This window comes from Macadamia integrifolia, unplaced genomic scaffold (assembly GCF_013358625.1).
Source record: "Macadamia integrifolia cultivar HAES 741 unplaced genomic scaffold, SCU_Mint_v3 scaffold890, whole genome shotgun sequence".
In the NCBI taxonomy this organism is placed as follows: domain Eukaryota; kingdom Viridiplantae; phylum Streptophyta; class Magnoliopsida; order Proteales; family Proteaceae; genus Macadamia; species Macadamia integrifolia.
Genome location: NW_024870571.1, coordinates 1 through 19,560, shown reverse-complemented (window position 1 = coordinate 19,560; position 19,560 = coordinate 1). Strand labels below are relative to the sequence as shown.

The 19,560-nt window shown below is 36.6% G+C and overlaps 2 protein-coding genes across 4 annotated transcripts; both read right to left on the bottom strand.

Moving 5' to 3' along the window:
- Nucleotides 1–4,461: 4,461 nt before the first annotated feature.
- On the bottom strand, nt 4,462–7,799 carry LOC122070320 (F-box/kelch-repeat protein At1g57790-like). Of its 3 annotated transcripts, none has more exons than XM_042634451.1 (3): nt 7,680–7,799; nt 6,025–7,448; nt 4,462–4,751 (listed from the first exon to the last, which is right to left on the bottom strand). In XM_042634451.1, the coding sequence occupies exon 2, from the start codon at nt 7,417–7,419 to the stop codon at nt 6,028–6,030; it is 1,392 nt and encodes a 463-aa protein (XP_042490385.1). In that variant the 5' UTR covers nt 7,420–7,448; nt 7,680–7,799; the 3' UTR covers nt 4,462–4,751; nt 6,025–6,027. The 3 variants fall into 3 exon arrangements, with proteins under 3 accessions (XP_042490385.1, XP_042490384.1, XP_042490386.1); XM_042634450.1 differs by having other exon boundaries at nt 6,025–7,601; nt 7,680–7,788; XM_042634452.1 differs by having other exon boundaries at nt 6,025–7,584; nt 7,680–7,788.
- Nucleotides 7,800–11,091: 3,292 nt separating this feature from the next.
- Nucleotides 11,092–18,494, bottom strand: LOC122070326 (tobamovirus multiplication protein 1-like; the record flags this gene model as incomplete). The annotated part of the gene is made up of 10 exons (XM_042634459.1): nt 11,092–11,418; nt 11,910–11,987; nt 12,065–12,118; nt 13,795–13,858; nt 13,987–14,032; nt 14,339–14,411; nt 14,932–15,003; nt 15,095–15,187; nt 18,262–18,314; nt 18,404–18,494. Coding segments are annotated over 10 exons (717 nt in total), but the record flags the coding sequence as incomplete, so codon positions are not given.
- Nucleotides 18,495–19,560: the final 1,066 nt, after the last annotated feature.

Sequence of the window (19,560 nt, the reverse complement as noted above, 5' to 3'; positions counted from 1 at the left end):
CTACAAATATATAGCGAAAAACCCTAATCCTGTAAGTACACAATTGCCCTCAAATAAAAAATTCGAGTGGGGGGATGTGCCCCCTACACCCCCTGCTATGCAGGGGGGCCTCCTGCCCCCTTGCAACCCGGTGGCCCGCTAACCGGCTAGTGGAACCGCTGTCCTGCCTGTCGAAGCGCTGCACCAATACTTCCTGGGTTAAACTGTAACGAAATACAAGACATCATACGCTAACACAATAAGATTGAGAACTCAGAATTTGACTACTAAACCATTGGACTCTTCGAATCCATCCAACAATCACCAAGCCAGCATTCCAAAAAAATTAATAAAATTCCTGCTAATAAACCTGGCAGCAACTCAGGATCCAGATCCCCTTGTAGTCTTTGTTCTTCTTGCAAACACTATGTTCCAACCCAAACTCTACGATTAGAATCGCTTGAGGGAAGAGAATCAAACCCCACATTTACAGGTCGGTTGGTTCGTAGGAGAGAGAGAGAGAGAGAGAGAGACAGAGAGAGAGCAAATCACAGCAGATAGAACATCAGAACTTCAAAAACACAAGGAAAACAGAATCAAACAAGGTAAAGCCATCTACTTAGTTCTAAGCTAAATCTTCTAGAACTAAATAATTATAATTAAAATAAATAAATAAATAAATGACGCTAGATGTCATATTGAACCAGCTCCATCACCATATGAGCTTAGAAAATTGGCCCGTTTAATTTGTAAACCCATTAATTAAAAAATATATATAAATTTGACCATTTTTCATGTAAACCTACTAATTAAAATATGGTAGCTACCCGTGGCCAATACTAAGTCTTTATTAAGCCTTAATCTTTCTTAAATTGAAGCCTGCATCCAACGTCAACATACCCAAGCCTCCAATGGGGAGAGGCATGTGCCTTCACATCGGCCTCTTAGTTCCCAATTTCTACTATTTGCCAACAAAAAGAGGCAATTACCCAGTATGCAGGCAGAAAGAGCCCTTTGCCATTACTCCTACACCAGAACTTATATTTACTGTGAATTACATTGAAGATGATTCTATCCTATCATATATTAATGTGCTTGGACCGTTTCTAGTAAAGCAATATAACATCTCCTTTCTTGTTTTCTTTGAATGATTCTATAATTAAAATGCACCCTGCAATGGGGTACTTTAATTTTCCCAAAAGGGATTCAGCTCTATTAGGAAGTGCTCTAAATCTTCTAAAGCATATTTCTGTATTCATTGAACAAAAACAGAGGAAGATTATATAGTTATAGATGTAGAATAAAAGTACATCCATATGACAGTGTTTCAATAGGTTCCTAATACTTAATTAAAAATAAAAAGAAACCAACACCTGTTTCATCCCCTAGCATCATTTTGTATTATTTGCTAGGATATAAACCATCAAAGCCAAGAGTTTTCATTTTTTTGGATAGATAGGGAGGGAAGTAGGTAAACAGCCAGGAGGCTTGAACTTGAGACCTCCTGGTGAGCATGGGTTTTTTTACACACCACAACTCACCAACTGCGCTAGGCAATTATTGTTCAAAGCCAAGAGTCTTATGTGGGTATATTTTGTAAAAGACTTGTTATACACAATAGGTGTTAGCATACTTGATATCAGTAGTATACCCAATCTTTTTCCTTTTTTACTTTTATCTGAAAAAAAAAAAAATCAAAATCGACGCAGAATATTTCCAAAAGCTTATCATGAATTGAATGTTTGAAAATGACTTTTTTTGAGACTCCATAATTGTAAAAATCTTCAGTACATGTATAAAGCATGAATTATTTTCTCATCAACAGATGAAGGTGCCCACATAGTCTGATTAACATGCCTTTAGATATGTTGGTGGGTCTCAACTACAAGTGAAGATTCCGTTGATGGTTCAAAATGCTATAGAATCTGAAAATGGTACAGAACCTGAATTGCATAGTGGTTGTACGCCCGGCTCTATTTCAAAACAAAAATGATGATCTTTAACCACTTCTATACACTGGTAGTTGTAGTTGCTTGCGTGAGAACAATTATGATGCAGTTGAGCGATGGATTTAAGAATATCTTTTATTTATTTATTTATTTATTTATTTATTTTTTGAGTTAGAATTAATATAGTAGATTTTTAATAGAGTGACATTTTTATTTCTATTTTGATTAGATACAATGTTTGTTTCAAATAGGAAAATAGGTTTGTTTTCAATCTTTAAAAAGTGTTATTGTATCCAACAGAGGTGAGAATTGAATGAATTTGAAGAAGTATGTTTCCTTCTTCCCCTTCTCTAATATTTCCTTTTTTTCTCTGATATTCTTTCTTATCTTCCTCTCCTTTTTATTTTTCTTGTTGGTTTTCTCTCCTAGCCCCTATCTGGGCGATAGTTGCAGCTCCTTAGAGATTGTCAAATCTCCTTCGTTCATCTTTCTTTCTTCTTGAAACTTGGTGTGATTGTCTTTTACCAGAGGGCAACTGAAACCCTAGAAACTTGGTCCCTGTTGAAGGTCCTATTGATAGAATTGAAACTAGGATCAAACCTAGTTCTATACCCTACCCCAAATCTGAGTTGCAAGGTCAGACCTAGATATTATTGATGATGATGATGAGCATGTTTACCATGTTACTCTCTCTCTCTCTCTCTCTCTCTCTCTCTATATATATATATATATATATATGAAATATCTTCCTTCACTTTTAATACAATTCTTTATTTTATTCCTTAAAAATTAAATCTCCTTATTTGTCTCAATATCAATTTCATGGCTCAATATCTTTTTTTATCTTATTTAATTCCAAATTAGTCTCCTTATTTGTCTCAAACTACCACGCCGTCCACTCTCTCTCTCTCTCTCTCTCTCTCTCTATATATATATATATATATAAAAGAAATATCTTCCTTCACTTTTAATACAATTCTTTATTTTATTCCTTAAAAATTAAATCTCCTTATTTGTCTCAATATCAATTTCATGGCTCAATATCTTTTTCTATCTTATTTAATTCCAAATTAGTCTCCTTATTTGCCTCAAACTACCACGCCATCCACACACACACACTCACACACACTCTCTCTCTCTATGGCAATAATTTCATGCCATCATATCCTTAGAATCCATCATTCTCCAAAATTTCATACCATTAGGGCTTATTCGATTCCCCAGAATTCAACCATCTCCTAAATTTCATACGTTAAGGTCATAATTTCATAGCAAAGAATCCAAAAATCCTCAAAGTTTTCATACTTCTCTTTACTTTCAATGGGTTTTTTGGTAGAGGATGTACTTTGATGCAATGGTAAGATTACCCCATTGTGATCAAGTGGTCATAAGTCCGACTCAAGAAACAACTTCTTTACAAAGTGAGTGTAAAATTGCATACATTACGATATTCTCTAGACTCCACACTTGTAGGAGACTCGAACACTCAGTACGCCCTTTTTTCGTAAATCATCCTAGAAGCTATTGTAATTGAGTTTAAAAACTCGGATCTCATTGACAGAATTTAGTTATGGAAGAAAGTGATTCACAACATGATGGTGTGGGCAATTGTGAGAGGTTTAATACCACCTTGAAGGGTAATTTTATAAATATTTGATTACCATCTAGGAGACAATTTTGAGTAGTGAAAATCCAAGATCAAGGAGTTCTTGGTAGCAGACGTAGGCAAGTGACCGAACCACCTAAAAATTGTTGTCTTTCACCTTTATCTCTCCACTCACCCCCTCTAGTTTCTCATCCCTCATCTTGGTGCAATTAGGTTTTAAGGTTGAATTTTATTTTTTATTTTTTTATTTTTGAAGCTTTATTTGCCATTTTACAAACTTTATTTGGGTCAAAATATGAGAAGCGAATAAGGAAAACTAAGATCTACCCGTCCACAAAATTTCAGTCTGATCTAACTTGCCAAATGATAAACAATTCTAAGAGTCATTAAAGAGTTTCATTAATTATTGTCACCAAGTCCAAATTAACAAATATATAATTCAAACATGACTAAGGCCCTCAAGGTCAAAACCACCCGTCAATGTCATCAGTCTTCACAGCCAAGATCAAAATTATTAACAATCAATCAGCCAATTAATTGTCTTTTATCTACTTTAGCTAATCAATCCTTAATCTGTTGGTTAAGCCTTTTTCTGCGGAAGGTAAAAGGATAAGTTAGCTAACCCTTATGAATTAGTATTAAGCACTCAAGTTTTAGGCATATTTGTTCTTTCGACCCTAATCGGTGGGTCTGTTGGGTTAATTGAGTTGGACCTAGATAGACCAATTAATCAAAAAACGTAAATATCCTAAAACTAAAACCAGACTTTTTTTTTTTTTTTGCCAAACACTAAAACCAGACTTACCAGACCTTTTAATGAAGCCCATTAGATTTCAGATTTACTCTGGCAGACCAGATAATGAGACCCTTATTTTAAATAAGCCTTTTAACCATTTCTCTATGGTGTTGGCCAAGAGTCCAACCAAATTAAACAACAGTCTCACTGCAACTAACCATATACACTAGGTGTCATTAGAATCCTTATTTACATGTTTACCAAAAGGATGAAACATAAAACTATTTCCACAATCAGAGTCTACAGTTACCAAAACAACAACCTAGCCATCTTTTGGTAAGTAAAAATCTTCCCAAGGAACCATCTCCTTCACAGCCTGTTTTTCCTAGCAGAAGACCAAGCCTCACCCACTTCAACTCACCCAACAGCTCCACGCACAACCATAGAAACACCATTATCTGCATTCCATCTCCTTCAAGCCCTGCAATCATTGGAACAACACATGTAGCATTTCGCAACAGTTGAAAAAGAAAAGGAGATGTTCTTTCCATAAATGAAAACATGATCATATCAATGACTCATCAGATAGTACAGCAGCTAAAACATGAATATCTGCAATTTGCTCAATCTGTACACTCAGTAAGCTTGAGAATACCGGCTTTGCACCCAAACTCCTCATATTATGGATAAGTCAAACAAGATCACTAGTGCATACTCAAATTTTTTTACATATTATTCAACGGACTACGCCTGGCAGTCTTTATTAATCCACAGATTCTGCTCACTGAACTTCTCTAAAAGAAGAGTAGAAGAGTTGGTGTCTACAGGAGATGGGTAGTTTCCAGAACCATGTCATTTACGAGATCTCAAAGTCTAGGATATGGAGACCAAAAATGGTACAGAAACTGCAATGCATAGTGGTTGTACACTTGGCTCTACTTCAGAACAATAATGATGATCTTCAACGGAAAATGTATTGTTCTACGGAATTGTTCATGTTGCATGCAAGAAGAATTCAATACTACTTTGCATTTCACAAACCATGTTGTTGAAGACTGCTGTCACACTTTCACTTCTATATTGTGGTAGTTGTACTAGCTATGCCAAGGTGCATGCACTTGAACAATTAACAAAGGAATATGTTTTCCATCTACCTTTTACATATCATGATTAAGTCAAATTTACAAGCTTCCACACCTTCCAAGAAGTTGGACTGAACAACTAACTTATAGTGAAAACCAAAAATAAATAAAATGCGCCGAATCACAAGTTTATGCTTGTCTAGGAAATGAATCATTGAAACATTAGCTGAACTAGCATATGAAGAGTTTAAGATCCAACAATGAGTTATCCACTGCTTATCTGCATCTTGGCACACTTTGCACCATGTTAGAAAGAATGAAAATTGATTGACAGTAAGCAAAAATATTCATAAAACCGCAACATCCTAATGCATTCAGGAATTGAAGTGTCTCACAGATCACAGCTGGACCTATAAATTCTTTGCTCAAACCAATTCCAGTAATCAAGTTCACATTATCAGACAATTTGAATAAAAAAGAGACCCTGATTCCATTCCCAACACTCTGCCCTAGTCCTCAGCCAAAGAAAACAATGGAAAGGAAGACTACAAATGAGCATAAAAACACATTAACTTCATTAAGAAAGTAATATGGCACATGTGACACTTGTTAGTATAAAGTAGAAGCGGAAGAGTAAAAAGCATAAATATAAAAGAAGGAACAGAAAATTACTTTTCATACTGATGGTATGATCCAGAAAGGCAAACCATTGAATTGAGAGGAATCAAATGGAAGTAAGGGCTCAATTTGTCCGTCATGAAGATGGTAGATTCCCATGTCTCTAGGCTGAGGTGGATTGAGCACTATCTTGCCATCATCTGTAAAATAAATTGTGTTTCCTTTCAAACCTGGGCATTCAACAGTGGAGAGAGATTGGCAGAAACTTCTCCCCAAGAACAGCACTTGATTATCACCCAATCTTGATTGTTTGACCCAATTGTATCTAAATGTAGAATCACCACTTGATTCTGGATTACACTCCAGCTTGTATACAAGAAATCTGACTGTTTGAAGATGTCGACGAGAAAACATCTTTCTACCACATTCACACCATGTAAAAAAGTCACGGTCATCAAGATTCACTGTGGCATGTTTATATATCCTAGAAACCAGCAAGAGACTCCCCTCGGATTGCACAAGGTAAGTGTGAAAAAAAGAGGAATCATTAAAAAGAAGCTCCTGATCAAGTATTTCCATAAATGGGCATACACTGATGTCTTCTTTTCTTGGATATAGAGCAAAAATTTCCTCTTGACTTAGATATGGATCAAAATCTTCATCGCCGGAAAGATCTGGATCTTTCATATCCAACACCATAAGCTGATGATCATTCTCTGAAAGTGCATAAACTTGCCCATTGTAAAACACAACATCCTCTCCAAAGTCGTCCTCTTCAATATCCTTGAATATCACCCATTGGTTATCTCCAATTTTACAATAAGCTAACCCATATGAATCCGAAATGGCTATAACAAGGCAGTCAGGATCAGTAGGACTGGAAGATAAAATCACCTTGTGAAAGAAATTCTGACTGTGCCAGCAATAAAGATTTTTTCCAGCCCAAAAGTTCAAGTAAGGAAGCTCAACGATTGGAGCTTCTCTTGAGAACGGATTGAAGAGAAAACAATGCTTCGGATCGGGGTTGGAAGCCAAAATCCAACCCTGGCAAGAACCAAGACATTGTCCAGCTTCGATCCAAGGTATATTGATATGATAAACCCTACTCTCTAAGAGACTGAAAAGGCTAAAATCTTTAGTTTGGCGAGTGTATGAGAACATCACCCAGGGATATCTGGGAATTTGGCGTCTTTTCACAGAAACCCTTTTCCATGGCACGCAAACCGCTGCGAATCTCAGATTATCAGGAAACGCTAGTCGTTCCAAAATCATCTCTAGAATATCATTTGGAAGTCCCCAAGACCACTTATCAGTTTCCTTACTTTCCAACTCGTTTTTAATCTCCTCCTCTTCTTTCTTCAAGTCATGGTCGGACGAATCAAGAAGTATAGCTGCTGATGCCGATGACCCGCCAGTGTATTCCTCATCGAAGCTTCTTCCTTCTTCCATTTCGTACTGATCTTATATACTCTTTATCTCTATTCAAGAAAAGAAAAAGAAGGTTAAACAGAAAATCTTGTTTCAGATAAACCTCCCCTGCTGCATTCGTCAGCTTTATCCTCCATTGTTATAAGATCGAATGGAGACCAAGCTTTACTTTACTCACAACCAAACCTATGAACAGTAAAAAGCTGCAGAAGCAAGGGATCAAGGAAAACTAAGCAGATTAACACGACAAGAGAAAAAGAGAGAGAGAGACATACGCGTACCTTTAGATCTGAAGAGAGAATCGAAACAGAGACGAGCTCCATCTTCGGAGCCTCCCGACCTCCTTGACTCTTGAGTCTTGAGTGGCCTTCCTCCACCTATGTCGCAGGTATTAGCTATACATCCTCCTTACTGGGCACTATATCTTGCAATCATCTGCAGGCACGTTTACCCGCACGAACCTATTAGCTGCTAACACTTGTCCCACTTTCAGTCGTGGGAAGTAAGTACCTATTTTTTTTATTTTTATAAAAATGGGCAGTTGGCACCTGACACGTACGGAGGATCCATAACTAATTAAAAATTCTAAAAAAAATATCTGCATGGGGGTAAGTCCAGATTAAAAATATAATATATACAATAATCTCAAAATTAAAATAATAATCATAATTACCATGTGACGTAATGTCATAAATAACATATTTTTGTCATCATCCCACATATGCATATTAAATACAAATTATTAATTTGGTTCAGTTATCAATTCATATAAAATGAATACAATTAAAATCATGTAGTCATATAGTATAAAGAAATATTAAATTATTCTATCAAAAAATAGAAAAAAAGAAATAGTACATTACATACCACACACTGCACACTACCCACTGCCCCCTGCCCCAACGGCACTGCATTAAATAGCTTGTTTCATGATATTACAATCATTGGAGTTATCACCATTCCATGGAAATTGTAAATATCGATGTTGATACTCTTCTAGAAAGGAGTTTTATTTTTTTTCCCTTTTTTTTTTTTGGGGGGGGGGAGGGGTTGAGGGTAATTGCCACTCAGCTATTCCAATCTAATGGTTGATCTCGAGAATGCAGTTTTTTTTTTTTGGCTCATTGGATCGCTAATCTTGTGTTTGTATGTAAAAGAACCTATACAATCCCAAGTAGTATGTTCAAGTCGCAACTAGAATTGGTTTATCAAAAGCAAGCCCAATCAAGTATTAAATCAAGGTGTAAGTGAATACGTTTGTGAAGTTGGCATCTCAATTGAAGATCGAGACCAAGTTTGGACAACATTGTTGGCATGAAGAAGAGAAGCCAATATGACAACTCAAGCTTCAATTCAATAAGATAAAGTCATGAAGGACTCTTCAATCCGAGTTTTGTAGTTTGTGCATTGGCTTTGTCTCTCCTTTGTCGATCAAAAGACTTTCTTACACTCCTTTCATTGACCCTTGAGGACATGATGAAGGCTACCATAGGAGTTGGAAACTATCACATCCTTTGTTTGGTTCCTTGAATACATTCTACCTCCATTTTTTTTAGCTACTATCTCCTTGTCTCCTTATGATCAAGGAGATTAATCTGACAAAATTTGGTTGAGAAATACTGTCATGGACATAGGTAATCTTCTAGACTATAATTAAAAAACCCCTTAGACGTTTTAAAATATCTTAGCACCTCCCAAAAAAAAAAAAATCTTAGTCTTTACCAAGAGTCCTTATAAGAGAGAGAGTCTCACCTTTTCTGCACATTCCTCATTGTTATGCATAATTAAGCAATTCTAAACTTAAGCGGAGCCTACTCCAACGTCCCTGCACCATTCACAATATTTGAAGCTAAGTGAATCTTTTCTCTTCTCAAATTTGGCCCTAAATGGGCCTAAGACATACTCTTCCAGTTAGGAATGGATAAGAAATGGTCCAAAAGCCTACATGCATATAAACCACAAGAAGAATGATGCATTTACTCTTCACAAAATCATGTGAATGCAAGTTACAGAAATGGAGCCTAAAATAGGCTCCAAATTAATTAACATTCACAATTTCATGGGCTCTAAATTGCAACAATTCCATCAACTTTTATGGACAGCAGAGGGGTCACCCCAGAATTTGGTACTTGCATTTAGGCACAAAATCATGTGATGTATACCTGACTCTAGATGGGAAGATGATGATGATGGAAACTCTCCCAGGAAGGGTCAGCCTTTTCAATAAATGGTCCAGGCCGGTCAGACCAATTGTCCTAGTCAGGGTTTCAATAATCAGAATCGGATCAGTCAAACAACCTGAATTTTGGCCGATTCAGAGCGGCCAATCCATGCTATGTTTCTAGTGTTCCGGCTGATCATACTAGGTTTCTAATATTCACGTCGATTCCAAAAAATTCAGGCTGAATCAAAATTGAAATTGGTTGAACCCAATTCCGAGTTTAATAACCTTGTTTCTATACAGATCAGTCATAGAACATACAACCACCTTATTTTGTATTTATTGCATCGCGAGTTTCTTCCCACCCCACTTTTTTTGGGGTGGAGGAGGGGTTGGTACGGTCTGAGGATGAGGGGTTACTGGGAGCTCTCATCAACTGTTTCTAACTGGAAGTCTCCTTAGTTGCATCTCACAATCATTTTCATCCTTTAAGCATCGAATTGGTATCAAAGGGAAATGCAAATTTATAAGAAAGTCATTTTTGGTGTTTGGTTGCAAGAAAAATGCAAATATTTTATTGTAAATTGAAATATATTTGGCATTGTAAGATCAAACACCAAGAAACGCGAATAATAAAGAGACAATAGATCCGTACGACACAGAGATTTAACGAGGTTCACACACCAGGGTGGTGTGCTACGTCCTCGGGCGAAGAAGAAGATGATTCACTATGCAGAAGAGAGATTACACCCTAGCAGCGGCGAGGAAAAACTCGCCCTGAAACCCTAGCTTTGTGAAAACCCTGGAATATAATGACTTTCTCAACAAGCAACAATACATTATATATACTCAAAATCGCGGATCAACCCATCGGGTCGCGGTCGATCCGGTCGAACCATACCTTGGGGGCTACGCCCCCGTACCCCCATACGAGATCAGTGATGGGCTCCAGGCTTGGGCCTATCAGCCCAACCCCTCTGCTTCCATCATAGATCTCAGAAAATTCCCCATTCGGGTCACCACCAAAATATATCGGATCAGGTCAATCTTCAAAACGGGTCAAGAATTTGAGACAAACTTAACAGGCATAAAATGCAAATATTTCCCCTTAGTTCCTTTTCCCCACTTCCTTTGCAATCAAATGGAGCCTTAGTGAAAATGTGGCCTATATTTTTGTGGCTATGCTTAAAGAACATAACTAAATTTTAAGAGGCATTGAGCTTCCATTTACTAAAAAAATCAGTCCAAGATCACTTCTGCGAAATCCTACATTTCAATATCAAAGCCAAAACCATCTGATCCAGATATCACTTCTTATTAGAAAACAAACCTCATAACTACCTTTTGTAACATAGGATTTAATAGACAAAGCGAGACGGTCAAGATTAAATTTGTTAAGTGTACTTCTGTGGATATAATATTGCATTTCATGCCTCAACAATCAGAGTTGTAAGGAACAAAAAAGTGTACTAGATATGACCTGTAAATCACCCACAGATGGTGAAACAGATTAGCCCTTGAACAGCAAGAACTAGTATTAAAATGCCACGACGCTCTGCTTCCTTTAGATTGGGAAAAAAATCCATCGGAATTGAAAGTAAATATATACACAATTTGATTGTATGAGTACAGGGGCAAAAGAAAATAAGAAACCCGGGAGAATTCAATAGAAAGTCCAGTAACCACATACTAAAGAACAGCTGAAGAAGCTAATAAAAATTCCAAGACATCAACCTGTCTAACCAGCTGCAAATATGTATACCTCTTCACTTGATAGGATGGTAATGATTAGAGACACGCTTAGGGGGCAGCTTCCGAAGAATGAAGAGAACCAGGGATGATGGAATAATCTCTGCTACCTGATAACAGAAATTTATGGAAGTAAAAAAATCATGAAGCAGTATTAAAGAGAGGAAAAATCACTGAAGACAATGTGAAATACTAATGGCATGAAGAGAGAAGAAACCAAGGCTCCTTGTACTGTAAATATTGCACATAAAAGAGGAAGAGACCACCCTTTTGATAGATCACACCATGGAGTTATTGGTTAGACACCTACATGCTTCGTTGGTTATGAGTTATGAAAATCACATGTATAGGACTCAACAAGTTTACATTTTCTTGGGAGTGTTCAGACCCATTTTTTTGGCAACCCAAAAGAGTGTGATATATCAAACCAATAATTTCTTGGTAAACAAGATAAAGTGGGACCATCAAAGGAGGTCCAAACGCCTTCAATGTGCAACACATATCCACATAACAGCTGAGGAACATTTGTTTCTCCCACCTTCCCATTCTTATGCAAATATTTCTTCTGAATAACACCAAAATAGAAGAGAATACAGATTACCATATAATAAATAAAACTCAGAATAGGATGGTTTAGAACATCAAGGTCAGCACCATTGTTGATTGCAGATACAGTAACCTGCAATAGAAACATAAATATGTTTGGTCCAGAGATACAGAATTCAGTAGGTGCACAGGGAGAGGACACCAACTTACCACAAAGCACCTTATCAAGAACCCCGTGCAGCATATCCCAGTGACATACCCAACCTAGCAAAAGACAGGTCACAATTGGGCATTACGAAGAGGAAGAAAATATTCCATAGCTATAGTTCAAGCTCATCCGACAATATATATATATATATAATCCAATTCTCAATTTATTGATGAAACCTGATGCAAAAAAAAAAAAAAAGAAGAAGAAGAAGAAAGAAAGAGGACCACACAAGACATTAAAGTATGGACTACACATTGAAAAGAAAAATGTAACAGTTAAAAGTACAGAGGACAATAGAACATCATCAACGGTCAAGTTCTTTGTTGTCAAGGCGACACCTATGCATCCGGGTGGGTTTCCAAGGGTTGGGTGGGTGCCTGCCCCAGGATCAAAATCCTCCATTTTTCTCATCCCTGTTTTTCTTTGTTTTTACTACCTGCAGAACACGACACGTGGACAACAGAGGATCCAACGGTCAAGGTTGGATGAGGATTATTACATCCGGTGTGTTGGTCTTAAAGTTGTCCACGTGTCGTGTTCTACAGGTAGCAAAACAAGAAAAAACAGGGATGAGAAAAACAGAGGATTATTTTCCGCCTTATTCTAACTCTTGGGACACCTAGGCGTAGCCTAGGGTGTCTTGGGACGCTTAGGCCCCTGGGCAGTCATTTTTTTTTTTACTTACTCCCCCCCCCCCCTGAATAATGTTGTTTGTAACATTTTTATTGGCTTGTGTACAAGTTTGTGTATAGGTGAGAAGCATGCGATCGTTTAGTACCTTAACTAAATAAAGAAATCAAACTTTACTAGATTAAGAAAGAAACTTGGGACTTTCAAAGGATCTTACAGTGCATCTCAGCCCTAGATAAGTGTCCTCAGCTAGGATGTCTAAGAGAGTTCAAGAAGAAAGGTTGATTGTTAAAAAGCACCCTCCATGGATTCCTGAGATCTGAGCATGGACATTTAATGTAGCGAGGCTCCTTACTGGGAGAAGAGGAGCATATTTCCTTTCTCACATTGTAGGATCTCTTTATTGATGTAATCTTCCACTATATTTCATACTCTGCAAATACTAATGAACGATAGATAGCACTTGCACAAAACTGCTAAAAGTTTGTAATACTACGTAGCGAAAACTCTAGTTGAAAGAAATTCCTGTGAGAAGCATTAAAGAAGATCTTGGTAAATAAATAGATTCCCTGAAATGAAAAGAGATAATACTACATATCTTAACTTTGATGAAGTTATTACAAGCCCTCTCACAAACCACTGGACCATTGAACATCAGACTGAAAGGTCATACCAACAACCCCCCCCCCCCCAAAAAAAAAAAAAATTCCATACCATCATTTCTTAGAAATTAGTTGAGTTTATCATTGAAGCATCCAATTGCATTGTTGGATTGTTCAGACCATCACACCCGACAGCACAGCTCCCAGAGCATGAACTGTATTCACTAACTTCACAATTTTATTTATATAATGTCAATTAGCATGTGATATCTATCACCATGCTATAGACATCTCTCAAAAATATCACTTTATATGCCACATTCCACTATGGCATTAGGACAGTCCAGATCATTCAGACTGCTAATTGCTAGGCCATGGCGGTTATGGGGCTTTTCTATTCTATAGATAATAGCTACCACATCCACAAAAATAAGCATGAGGAAGAGAAGATTTGGAATCTTTTACTTATCTATATTTTTCTAAACATGGGTACAGACCTCATTTAGCTTTTTCTGGCGTCCCCTTGATTCAATTGGGAAGCGTCTCAATAGGAAGAACAACCTAAAAAGGTACACAAACTGAATTAGAGTCTAAAAAGGAAGAATAAGAAAGGTACAAGACAGTATGACACACTGTAATGTGAAAAATAAGCATTGCAAAAGTTCTTTCGGTTAAGAATCAACTATCACCTTCCGCCATATACCAAGAATCCAAGAGCAGCAACCAATGAAATTACTGCAAAAATGAGAAATTCTATTACCAACATGAAAACTCAACAGATTCCAGAACTTCCTTGTAAATAGTTTGGCTGCATGAGTTTATTGCTCATGCTTATTTGAAAAGTGAAACGATATAAATAATTATATAAACCAAGCTAAAGATGGTGACCCAAAAAAATAAAAATTTACCAATCTGCTACAAGAAAAAAAAAATGTGATCACATTCATCATGTTTAAACCTATCTAAACCACGCTATCAGAGGCCAAAAAAAACAAAAGTATAAATCATATTCAACTGAAAAAATATAAAGGAGAAAAAAACCTGAGAAGTAGAATTTGGCAACTTCCACTGCGACAAAATTTCCACTTAATCTTATAGATATCCAGATGCATACCTGTCAACGTAAAATTATGTCAATGTAAATATCTAATCCAAAAGCTCGAACTACTGGATGGAGGGACTCATAGGTTATAAGAGGGGATGGGAGGTCTTAGGGGTACTGACATTGGACTATTCTCCCAAAAATTCCCCACATGTGTAGGTAGTAGGATGAAATTATGCACACATGCACTGATAAATAGAGGCAGGTCTGAAGACACCTACAGTAGGACTGGAGAAAATCCACTCTGATCCGATGTAAGTCTCCTCATCACTTGTAGGTGGGTCAGAGCCACCGTTCATGTAGACGGAAACAGGAAGGGGAGGATGGAGCAAGACAGAAGGAAGCCAAGATGAAACCTGCTCTGTTACCATGTAAATATCCAACCCAAAAGCTTGAACCATTGGGTGGTGGGACTCACAAGTAGATGAGGGGACGGGAGGTCTTAGGGGTAACTGATATTGGACTATTCTCCCAATAGTTAGAAGTAGCCAAGAGAAGTAACAGATTAAAGGTTAATCTATTAGTCCATCACCTGTACAAAGTACACAGCTCCATTGATAATCAAATATGTTGGCCGAAGCTTATTAAAAGGAAGGCTTCTTGCCTGTAACCAGTAGCACAAATCAAACAAACCAAGATCAGATTTGACACGGTTGTATTCTCAAGTACAGATTATGGCAAGAAAAGACAGGTACCTGGTGATATATCTCTGCCCAGAATAACACAAGTAATGTGTATGTTGAGAAAAATAGAAGTCCAGGAAGATCCAAAATAACTATTTCAAGAACCTGTAACACATGAAATCCTCATTTAGTGCACTCACAACGAAAGGAAAATAATATGTAATAACTCCTTGTAAGGTATCCAGTTCATGATGGAAGCCCTAGAATAGGAGAAAAAAAACCTTCTTCATAATTGATGCACAACAAGCGAGAGATTGATCCCATAAATTGTTTACAGAAAAGCATGTTTCCTACCAGTAAAGGGAAAGATGGATCAGCAGAATAGAGCATGTTCTGCACTTCTGCAATCATGTACAAGTCATATTCCTCTTTGCTGATTTCCCTTCCTTTAAATTTTACATCCCATATCTATTTGATGTATCAAATGGTGCGTTCTCTTTTGAAATGCGAAAGAAAAGCTTCTACATTCCTATTCCTAAAGTAATTGGATGTAGCCTAATTACTAATTCCTAAAAGTCTTGAATCAAGCAGAGAGTCTTTGACCTAATGAATTCCATCACTGAATTAAGTTCCTAAAACTAATTTGGGTTGGGTAAAATAAAAACAGGAATAAGATGTGGTCGGGATGCTTTGGCTTTGTACCTAGACTATTTTGCCAAAGACGTTTTTCTTCTTTGTCATAGAAAGACAACGAAGGGAAGACAGTGATAGAGACTACTGAGAGTATGAATCATTTCAAAACTGTCCCAAGCCAAACATGATCAATTCACTATTTGTGTCATAGTATCCTATTCTAACAGAACATGTTAAAAGATGGTTCATGTTCAGGTAAACATTGCATCCTGCAGGGTTTGATTGACCCATCTTGTATCCCATAAAAAGAAGTACAGATTATTTGGTTGAAAAAGATTGTAAAATATTCCTTTGTATAAGTAAGAACAGGATTTTTTGAGAAGAGAGAAAACTGTACAATTATGCTTATAGGTGAGCGCCATGGTCTATAACTGTTCCTGAGGTGTTACCAAAGCTTAGAATATCTACATATAACCTATGATAAATATCTGTTTTCAGCCTACCAATTATGATGTTTCTTTTGCTATCAAATGGAATCGGAAGTATCAGTCATACCAGTAAAAATTATAGTAAGCCAGTTGATAAAAAGTATAGTACAAAATGTTCAAATAAGGGGAAACTTTTCCTAGACGGTCCGTTGATAAAAAATTTCTTAAACAGCCCTAATAATATACAATATGGATGTGGCACAAACTTTGTGGACAGGTAGACCTCTAGGTCCCCTGCTCACATGTCAAGTTTCAGCCCAAATGGAACTTTCCAATTGGCAAAGTAGAGATTTGAGAAATTCAGGACTATGGGAGATTGTATAGTAGTGGTTTAAATACTGTAAGCGTGCATGGCTACATAGGGATGCTTGGACATACATTAGAGGTTGATTGAATTTGAGTGTGAATTTCAACACATGGTTAATCCATATCATATCCTCTCTATCTGGTCAGAATGACCAATATGGTTGACTGCTTAGGAAACCATTCCTAACGGTGCTGAGTAAAACAGTTTTCCTCATTCCGGATTTAGAAATATAATTTTTATAGGCTTTGGATCCATGCATTCATATATATGTTAAAAATAATATTACACGAGCTTTTATAGAATTTGTATTGGTTTCCCATCAGCTTTACACAAATATCATAAATTATCCAGTATTCCCAAGTTCCAAAATACATCTCTGAAAATTGACTTCCTGATACTCCACCTTTAGATAGGTGCCAAAAGGAAAGTGATTTTTGGTAGTTCCTTATATAACATTGTTAATTTTGAATACAGAAAATTTATACCTCGCTTGTTACTATACAAAAATTGCAATCGAAGGAGATCATATGCTGGGCCCATAACATACAGAAACAACGAATTTAGGGGCTTTGGTATCCTTGAGAATGGATAACTAACAGAAAGCTGATACACTCACAATATATGGCCTCCAAAAACCAAGAGTTTCTTGTTTCCCAGTGGACCATCATACTAAAGATAGTCAATTAATTACTACCCTCGTAAAACCAATAGTTTTAGACATAGGAACCTGACCTGGTGAATCTAGTTTGAGTCTAACTAAAACCTATATGATATCCATCTTCATTTTATGAGATACAAAGTGTATAACATTTTAACTTATTGACCTGTTAGACCTTCAAGTCTTTAATGCTTATTAAAGAAATAACTGTTGTTGGTAGCTGACAGTTCTAATTTGCAGATCCATGAGTTAGCAATGAAGCTTGCTTTGCAGAAAGCCCAAAATGCAGAACTCCGAGGCCAATTTGAAGGTCAGTGGGATGCTTAGTAGTGCTTCATTGTACCCTACTGCCTATTTTTTTTTGTCTTTATAAAAAATTGGCTATTACCTGAAATAATTAGGTTATATTTATTTAAGGAATTTACTCTTTCATTTGGAACATGTGTAACATTTAACTTATTTTACTACAAAGTTCCTCCATTAAGGATTATGCCTTTCTATCATTTCTAATGTGATGCCATTAAACAAAAGTCTTTAAGATAACAAACAAGGATAGTTCTTCCTCTTTTAGAAGTGATTGCCTTCATAAATATAAATACCACTTGGTGAGTGCAAAAGGAAACACACAAACATAAAACTCATATACTTAAATTCTATCTTCAATTTCAAGCCTTTTGTGTAAGGGATGTGATAATGCAAACTAATTACAAACCCAACTATGACACCAACACAGGGTTCAAAATGATCAAATGCCTACATAGGATTCCCTAAAGTACGAAGGATCCTAAATTTGGGAAAACAGTGCCCCTCACCATCAAACATCTCTACTATATTGCTTATTAGGATCATCGTATTACCTCTCAACTCATCTACTCCAAATACACTTTGTTGCCCATCAAGTTGTAATCTAAATCTAGCATCTCCTAGAGACTTCTGATATTGTTGTAACCTCACCATAATTACTTCTCTAGCCAGTTATATACCAACATGTGTAAATACAGAAAATCTACATGACAGGTTGTTCTTAAGAAATATATATTTCAGAAAATCCAAAAGCTGCAAAATAGTACAAGCCAGCACCATTCATATGATATAAGAACGCAAAGAAAAGATTGAAGTCCAGCAATCCCAGATAAGAAAGTTGGGAACTTACTTTTGGGTTGAGGATAAATAAATTTCTGTACAGTCCAAAGAGAACAGCACGCACTGCCAACATGCAATTAAGACTCAGCCAGCAAGGACGCAAGGAAAAAAAAGGCAGCAGTAAATGCAATTGAGAAAAGAATAACCCTTACATCCATTAACAACAAAATTCATCAAATGGAAAACCTTCTGTGTGGTCCAACCATATTCTGGTACTCTCAGTTGAATCCGGATGAGTTGCACCTGGATCAGATAAACTTATAATAGACCATTCAAAAGTAATCTCATATCAATTAGGAAGAAAAAAAAAATTAGAAAGATTATCTCTGTCTAGAGAAATAGATGGATGAACATTTTTTGGGCGTATTATAATCCTTTCAACACAAAAGAACAGATCACTTCAATCGAACAACTAAAATTAGAAGGAGCACCAAGACTCAAAGTATGCCCATCCAATGTTTATAGTAGTCTACAAAAAAGAAGAATACCACAATTACCACATATGGTACTAATAGAATCAATTTTGAGGATATAGGAAAAGTAAATACCATAATTGACATTTAGCCAAGGAAAAAACTATGAGATGAAGACAGGAACAGTTTAAGAACTAGCCATCCCCCACCCCAAAAAGAAGTTCAGAACCATCTGCAGAGTATTAGCAACAACTGAAGTTGAATAAAGGAGTAATAATGACTGCTGCAAGGAGAAATTCCCAAACAAAAAGGGGAGTAAAAGGATAGTATATATGTTTGAGTTCTTCCAAACATCTCTCACGTTGCCAGCCTTTTCATACTAATAGCTCATACCAGGAGATAATTTTGTGCAACAAATATTAAAATATTTAGTGTTCTGATATTTAAAAATCATCATCATGGTAAAAAGGAAGGAAAAGATGCATGAAATATTAAAACCTTTATTTTCACTTAGTTTCTAACCGACAAGAAACACTAGAAAACAGTAGGTTTCCTATATCAGAATCGGAGACCAGGAAATAAGAAGGAAGGTAAATGTAAGGAGAACCTGTAGCATTTGACATGTAAAATCACACAGATAAGTGTGCTAGAACAGAAACCAGCACTTTCTTGGAACTTCTGTTTTATCCAAGAAATGTTTTTGCAATAGGAAGTGTAGACCATACCCAATGGACCTTTTTCTTAAAACTTAACTTATTCTTAGGCTAAAAATGGGTTGTCACTATTAATGTGACTCAGGACATTATGAAAGAAGACATAATCAGGCAAGACTAGGGAAGAGGCCAATACGAGTTCTGTGCAACCTATAAGAAAATATAATTTTTTTCCTTCATCCC

Coding starts and splice junctions, on each gene's coding strand:
- LOC122070320 (XM_042634451.1), bottom strand. CDS start 7,419: ATGGAAGAAGGAAGAAGCTTCGATGAGGAATACACTGGCGGGTCATCG.